This window comes from Echinops telfairi, unplaced genomic scaffold, assembly GCF_000313985.2.
Source record: "Echinops telfairi isolate 266 unplaced genomic scaffold, ASM31398v2 ScPeMD7_7424;HRSCAF=8462, whole genome shotgun sequence".
NCBI classification, from domain to species: domain Eukaryota; kingdom Metazoa; phylum Chordata; class Mammalia; order Afrosoricida; family Tenrecidae; genus Echinops; species Echinops telfairi.
In genome coordinates, this window is record NW_022111324.1 from 20,517,697 (window position 1) to 20,525,265 (window position 7,569).

Genomic DNA, 7,569 nt, shown 5'->3' on the forward strand with positions numbered 1-7,569 from the left:
AAACAAAACAGCAACAACAAAAAACAAAGGCAAAAAAAAGAAAAGCCTGTAAATAGTTGAAGGACTGTTGACCTTTAGAAGGTTTTCCTGTTGAGTCTGATTGGTTGCCACGCCCTGGCCCCAAAGTCTATTTTTGTTATTCCCTGGGGATTTCGTTGCTGTGTTCCCCTTGCCGTTCTGTTGCACACCCTCAGTGTTTCACCTCAGTGTGGTGGGGTCAGATTGGGCGCAATTCACACACTGTGTCTCCAGTGTTGTCCCCCATAGCGCTACGGGTGAGTGAGGGCCGTCATGTCTCCGAGTAAGGCTGGCCCTATGGTCTTCTCTGTGTTTTGGTTGCCTGAGTGGGAACATCGTCCTCAGGGCTTGGTGAGCCAGGCCAAAAATCTTTTATGAACTCACATACACCAAAACTTAAACTCACTGCAATGAGATTTCAACTCACAGTGAGCCGATAGGGCAGGACAGACTGGCCCCTCGGGGGTTCTGAGACTGTAAATGTTTATGGGAGTAGAAAGCATCCTCTTTCTCACCAGGAATGGCTGGTGGTTTCAAACTGCTGACCTTGCATTAAGCAGCCCAATGTATACTACACCACCAAGGCTCCCTAAACACACACATATCCTTAAAAGTAACTATGCATCATCATATTTCAAAATCATGGATTTACAAATAGATATCCCAATTTATTTGGTTCTAATCATTTTCAAGATGGGGCAAGTAGGGTTTCACTAAGTTTAAATAAGAAAACAGAAACAGAGTACTTAGAGCATCCCCGGCATATAGCAGGCACAGTGAGTTATGAATCGAGCTGCAAAATGTAAGGTCAACAGATTGAAACTACCAGCCAATCAGCAGGAGAAAGAGGGAGCTTTCTATTCCTGTAAAGAGTTACGGTCTCGGAAACCCATGGGGGCAGTTCTACCTTGTCCTACAGGGTCACTATGAGTTGGAGTCCACTCCATAGCAGTTGAGTGAGAAGTGGCAGTCATTTCATCAATTGTTCATTGCAGGAACTGAAGCCCAGTCGACTCCAGCACACGTATGTCAGCAGTCCCTATGTCTGTCCCCTCCCTCCCTTTTCTCTGAGATGCAATTTGTTCAACAGTGAACAAGCCTTCCACAAATGAACTTTTACAGATTAAACAAGTTCAGGACAAAGCAAAAGGACATCAACTCTTCCTGCCACCTAAAGATACAGTGGCCACTTGCCTGTAGACATCAGACTAGGAACAAATGAACTTTTGAACCACTTTAAAAGTAGAAGAGAATCAGTGTATCTTCTGACCCAATTAAATCACCTTTGAATCACTCGTGATACATTACTCTTCTTAATCTCACACATCCATGGTTTTCAAAGTGTGGTTTCCAACCAGCAGCTGCAGCAACACCCTGCAAACGTGTCAGAAATGCAAATCTTTGAGGCCCACCTCAGCTCTAAATCAGAAACTATGGGAGGGGGGCAGTGAGATCCAGCAACCTGTGTTTTATTTAACAAGTTCTCTGCACTAAAGTTGGCTCTATATAATTTGAAGCATCTACAGTGAGACTCCTAACTATTCAAGAAGAAACTGTTAAGATGGATGAGGTTAACAGTTTTCTTAAATATTTCAAAATCGATATATAAGTAATGTCATATTGTGTGTGTGTGTGGGGGGGGGATTCCTCCACAATCAATTTTATAACCAGAGATTAGGAGGCATAAAACAGTCTTACAGAATGTCAGATGAAGAAAGTTATATCTTAATATTTCCTGCTTTTTTCCCTATTAAGGTTTCACTGTTTTGTTTCTTGTTTTTGTTTTGTATGATTTTCTGTATATAAAATCCAGGCTAGGTAAATCTATAGGGACAGTAACTGGATTAACAGTTTCCTAGGGGCATGGCAGGCAGGGAAGGTTAGAGGGAAATGGGAAGCTAATAAACATGAGTATGAGAAAAGAAAATGTTCTAAAATTGATTGTGGTGATGGCTGCACAACTCTTCCTAGTATGGCTGAACTATTGAATTGTATGATATGTGAATTATATGTCAATAAAACTATTTTAAAAGGTTATTAAATATTAACAACCAAACAAATGCACCAGCTTAGCATGAGGTCCCTCTCAGCTTTCCTTTATATTGGACTTTGTTTCTGGTTCATCTTCTCTGAAGGAAGAAGAGAGAATCCTCGTGAAAAGAACACAGACTGTGCTCTCTGACAGACACCTGACCCCCAAGACCAGTCATCCTGGGAGGTTATCAAGTACTTCCACAGGAAGGTAGGTTTAATGGGATTTCAGGTTCTCCTGTATGTCGTCCCCAAAGGTCCCCCTCCCTTTTATTTATTTGCTGCTTTCTGAAAGCTTAAATAACAAGAGTCACTTCACAAGTAGAGAAATAAAGGCTTAAAATGGAACTCTAGCATAACAGCACGTCAGCATGCTAACAACAGCAGTGTTTCAGAAGCTTACAAAATGTGTTTATCTGGAACACACAGTTTACATATTTCAGGTAAATAACAAATAATAAAATTGCTGATTTTTGAAAATTTAGTCCCTGGCTCTTCATTAAAGCCTTACATAATTTTATCATTTCATTCTTTCAACAATCTAGTGAAGTGGAAGTGATAAATTATTAGTTACCAATGACAGAAACAAGGCAGAACTTAAATTCAATTTCAATTAAAAAACCCATGCTCTCTAAATCTCTATGGAGACATAGTAATTCTGTCGTTTAAGCACTGGGCTTCTAACCACAGGGTGAACAGTTCAAAACCACTAGCTGCTCCACAGGAGAAAGAGGAGGCTATCTGCTCCCATAAAGATTTATAGTCTCAGGAAACCCTATCGGGATCATTATGATTCGGACAATGACATTGGGCAGTGGGTTACACCAATACTTGAATACAAAGACTTAAATTTCCATTCCATTTACTTAATGCCCTTAACTCTTTTCATTCTATAAAATGGGAAGATTAATACTGGTAACATCTATTTCATAGATTGGTTGTCAAGGTCAAATGAGATAAAGGACATAAAAGGCCATTAACTCTAACAACTACACAAGTATAAATTATCAGCAGTAGCATCCCTTCTTTTGAAAGAGAGTGAACATTAAAAAAAAGAACGTAGTAGAAAAAAGGAAAATAAGGATTGTAATTTTTCTTGTAGTAGGTTTTGTTATCTTTTTGAAGTACGCTGAAGATCCTCAGGGAGAAACTTAAGAGTTTATGGTTTCACCTGGGATCTTACTAACAGCTGGACTATGAAGACAGAATCTATTTATCATAATTTATTTTATAATTTTGATAAAAATACATATAGCTATACTATAACTTATGCAAATCTGAAAGGTAATGAAATTCTAACAGCTGGTTTCTGCTTTAAAATTTCAGTTCTCATAAGAAGCAATGCCAATTCTATGGTTGTATGTCACCGAGTCGGTCCTGACTTACTGCAAACCTAAAGGCTAAAATATTTATGGGAGCAGATAGCTTTATCAAGTCTCCTGCAGAGTGGCAGACGGATTTGAACCGCTGCCCTTCTTTCTACATCATTTCAGCCTCAGGGTGCTCACATTTCTCATTCTGAAAATATGAAAACAAACTAGGTTGCAAAATAAAAAAGTAAAAGCCTGACCACTTAAAATGACAACTTTAAGAGAAAAACTTTCTTATTCAAAGTTTCAGGATTTAAGATTAATTTTTAACAAAATTATCAGCAAATGAAAAGAAGGAAATCAAATGCAAATAAAACCACCAAACTGTTAAAAGGTATATCAGATATTTTAAAAACAACAACACTAAATCAAACCAAAAAACCCATGTGTCAAAGTGTTGGTTCCAACTCATAGCAATCCTACACAGGACAGGTCTAAAGTGACCCATATAGTTTCCTAGGCTGTCAATCTTTATGGGAGCCAGAGTCGACAGCCTCACCTTTCTCCCAGAGGAATGGCTAACCCTGCAGTCAGCACTTTACCTACTGTGCCACATGGTTCCTCAGTAATAAGCCAAAATGAAACTTAAGGCCACAGTGAATTATGACTCACAATGACCCTATAAAACTCCAAACCAAACTCACTGCCATCAAGTCAAGTCCAAACTCAAGTGTCTCCACAGGATGGGGTATAACTGCCCATGTAGAACTCAGTAGAAGGCCCCATCTTTCAAAGTGCTGATCTTGCAGTTAGCAGTTTAATTCGTAATCACTACACCACCAGGACTATAAAAAACCGGCCCTGTGGGCTTTTTAAGACTGTAGCTCTTTATGGAGTAGAAAGCCTCATCTTTCTCCCTCAGAATGACTGATGGTTTCAAACTGCTGACCTTGGGGTTAGCAGCCCAATGTGTAACCACTGTACTGCCAGAGTGCAGAAAATAGGTGCTCATAAAAACTAAGGTTTATTAAGTGAATTAAATAATCCTTAAAGCCTCTCCTATTTTTATTGCCTCCACTCAAGGCCAGGTTTTCCTCAATTCATACTTGGGTCCATTTGCATTACCTAAAAATGACATAAACTTCCATATTTTCCATAACCCAGTCCCATCTAATACATTCAAAATCTTCTTCCCATTGCCTATCAATTAGAATCATAACATTTTAAAGCCAGAAGGTACTTTAAAGGTCATCTAGTCCAACTTTCTCATTTCACAGCTAACCAAAAACACCACTAGACTAAATCACCCAGCAAAGTGAAGCCAGTTTCTATATTCCCAATTCACATCCCTACTTCACTCCTCCTAGATGTCTCCTGCAACAAATGATGTTCCTATTGGGAGTAGTTTCTTACTCAGACCACCCTTTCCTCCTGCTCCATATATCCAGAGCCTATTCATTCTTCTATTCTACCCATCATGATTTCTTCCTTCTTATTTCCTGAATAAGATGCTAAACAAAGAGAAGCATCACTAGGGCAAGTTTAATGCACAGGGAGATTCCCATAAAATAACGCTACTCGGATGACTTCCTCCCTAAAACTATTCATCTATTCTTTCCACCTGCATTTTAGGAAATGATTTCAAGGAAAAAATAATAATTCACAGAGCACCTTTGCAAAATATTCATAATACCTTAAACATAAGTTCACTCACATCTCTAATAGCAGACATGTAAAAGAGTGAATGGTGTTGCCCCAAATCCTCCATTCAACCACTTGGCTTGTTCACAAGGACCTAACTGGAACTCTGACACAACTCACTTAGTTGCCATGATCCTTGGATTCATCTCTTTGCATATGCTACCATCTATCATTACTTCCTCAAAAAGTCCACTTCCAATAAATAATTCATACTTAATCTTTGTCCTCCTTTACTTCCTGAAATTGTGCAATATAGAACAGTTTCTTTTGCCCTTAATTACCTAGATGCTGCTTTAGCGAAACTCCAGTGTACTACCTCTAATTCAACTTCAGTCAGTTATCCATACCTTTCTATGCAGTTCAAATCCACCAGCCACTTTGTGGGATAAAGATGGGGCTTTCTATTCCCATAGAGAGTTACAGTCTTGGGAATCTATAGGGGCAGTTCTACTCTGTCCTTTAGGATGCTGCTATGAATCCGAATCTATTCGATGGCAATGAGTTTGGTTCTTGTTTTTTGGATTTCTATAAATGTTGCATCTATCTCCTTCAGCTAATCGCTGGTCTTAAGAGCATCTCAACCCCATGAAGGCCAATTTTGTTTTTTTCCCTTCTCCACCCTTCCAAGCTCTAGAACAGGGGTCTCAATCATGGCCACAGGTGCACCTCAGAGGATGTGCAAAAGCAGGAGCCATTGAATACATTTTAAAAATCGATTAGAATTGCCTATGTTTCATTTTTCATTTCAGCCTTTCTAAAATTATATTTGTTTTTCTGTTTATAAATTTCACAACATATTAGATCAGTAGTACATGTATATAATTGCAAGATACACACACTACTGGAGTATATACTCAAAATTCTTATCAATAAAGCTGTATGGTCAAAAGAATTCGGTGATAACTAATCTAAAAGTAAGGTGCCCTTCTGGTGCTGTGGGTGAGAGTTGGGCTGTTAACCACCAGGTGGGCAGTTCAAATCCACTAGCTGCTCTTCTCGAAAAAGATGAGGTTGTCTGCTCCTGCAAGGATTTACAGCGGAAACCCATAGGCTGCTATGAGTCGGAATCAAGGGACCGTGAGGATGGCTACTCACTTGTTGGGCTGCTAACTGCAAGGCCAGCAGTTTGAACCCACTAGAACGGAGAGGAAGACAAGGCTTTCTGCCCTCGTAAGGATTTACTGCCTTGGAAACCCAAAGGGGTAGTTCTATTCCACCTTATAGGCTCTGAGTCTGAACCAACTCAACTGCAGTGGATTATTCTAAAAGTATATTGATACCGAGATCGATATACGTATGATTTTATTTATATATATATATATATATATATATATATATATATATTATATATGAAAACTCTTCTTATCCAGACCAAAGTCCTAACACCACGTCCACCATCCTTTAGTCCCTGCCAGCCATCTCAGACTCAAAAGCTCAAAACGGAGGGTGGTTTGGTAAAGTCCTTTCTTTCTAGCATGAAAAAATGTCCTAAGTGGCCAGAATCCTGGTGAGGCGATACCACCTTTATCTTCCCTAGAGAAAGGTGTTCAGAGTACTGTTCACAGTTCACTATGCTGACCCTGACCATCGCCTGACTTACACCTCTCCAGAGTCAGTTCCCAGTTCCCAATCCCTCGGGGCACAACTCTCTTTGCTAACGACTGTTTTACCTTCCCACCTCCAGGTTTTGCCGCTCACATCTCCCCTCACCCTTTCCTCCCCTGGGGTTTCCATCACCCTCCTCCTCCCCGGCGCAGAGCCCCGTCCCAGGATCGAGGACAAGTCCATCCACAGTGCCCAAGCCCACTTCTCTTTCCTCCTCCGCCCCCGAGCTGCCAGCCAGGCTGGAGACGGGAGGGGGGAGGGGTGCGATTCGCCTCCTATGCCTGGCCCAGATGGCAGCACATTCCGCCCCCACTCTCAGGCACCCCTCTACCGCCGATCCCCTAAGGCTGCCGGTCGGCCTCTCAGCCCGCCCCGACCCCACCCCCGGGCTCCTCGGCTCCCGGGCACACTCACCATGCTGGGTGAAGATATTGAAGCCGGCCTCCGCGGGGCGCCCCGCCGGGTCCCGCCTGCGGCCGGAGGGCCTGGCTGCACTGCTGCCCCGGATCCCACGGGGCTGCGACTGCTGGAGCCCCGGAGTCTCCCCGACGCGGCCCACCTGCTGCCCCATCTCTGCGCTCGAGTCCGCCCGCGCCCCGCCGACCCCAGTCACATTCCTCCTCGGCTCCGGCCTCGGACTCCGGGGGCTGCTCTGGCCTCTGCTCCCGAGTCCAGGGCCTGGCCCCGAGCAGCCGGGCCACGGGCGTCCCCGCACCCGGGCTCCTCACAGCCGCCGCCGCGCTGCCTCGCCGCGACTCAGAGGTTCTCCTTTTCCCTCCTCCTCCCGCGGCTCCGCGCCCCTAACGCCGCAGCTGCCGCCGCCATCTTTAAGCCACCGAGCGCTGGGAGAGCGTGGGACAGAGCGTCTCCCGCCCCCCCACCTCCACCCGACCAGTCACCTCCG

General features: G+C 43.1%; 1 protein-coding gene across 7 annotated transcripts in view; it reads right to left on the bottom strand.

Moving 5' to 3' along the window:
- ABL2 (ABL proto-oncogene 2, non-receptor tyrosine kinase) overlaps window positions 1-7,387 on the bottom strand; it is a 131,794-nt gene extending 124,407 nt beyond the window's left edge. For all 7 annotated transcript variants that reach the window (XM_004706706.2, XM_004706704.2, XM_045297912.1 and 4 more), the window contains exon 1: window positions 7,080-7,387. In XM_004706706.2, the coding sequence (XP_004706763.1) occupies window positions 7,080-7,236 (157 nt within the window). In that variant the 5' untranslated portion in view covers window positions 7,237-7,387. The remainder of the gene's footprint in view (window positions 1-7,079) is intronic.
- Between the last annotated feature and the right edge of the window lie 182 nt (window positions 7,388-7,569).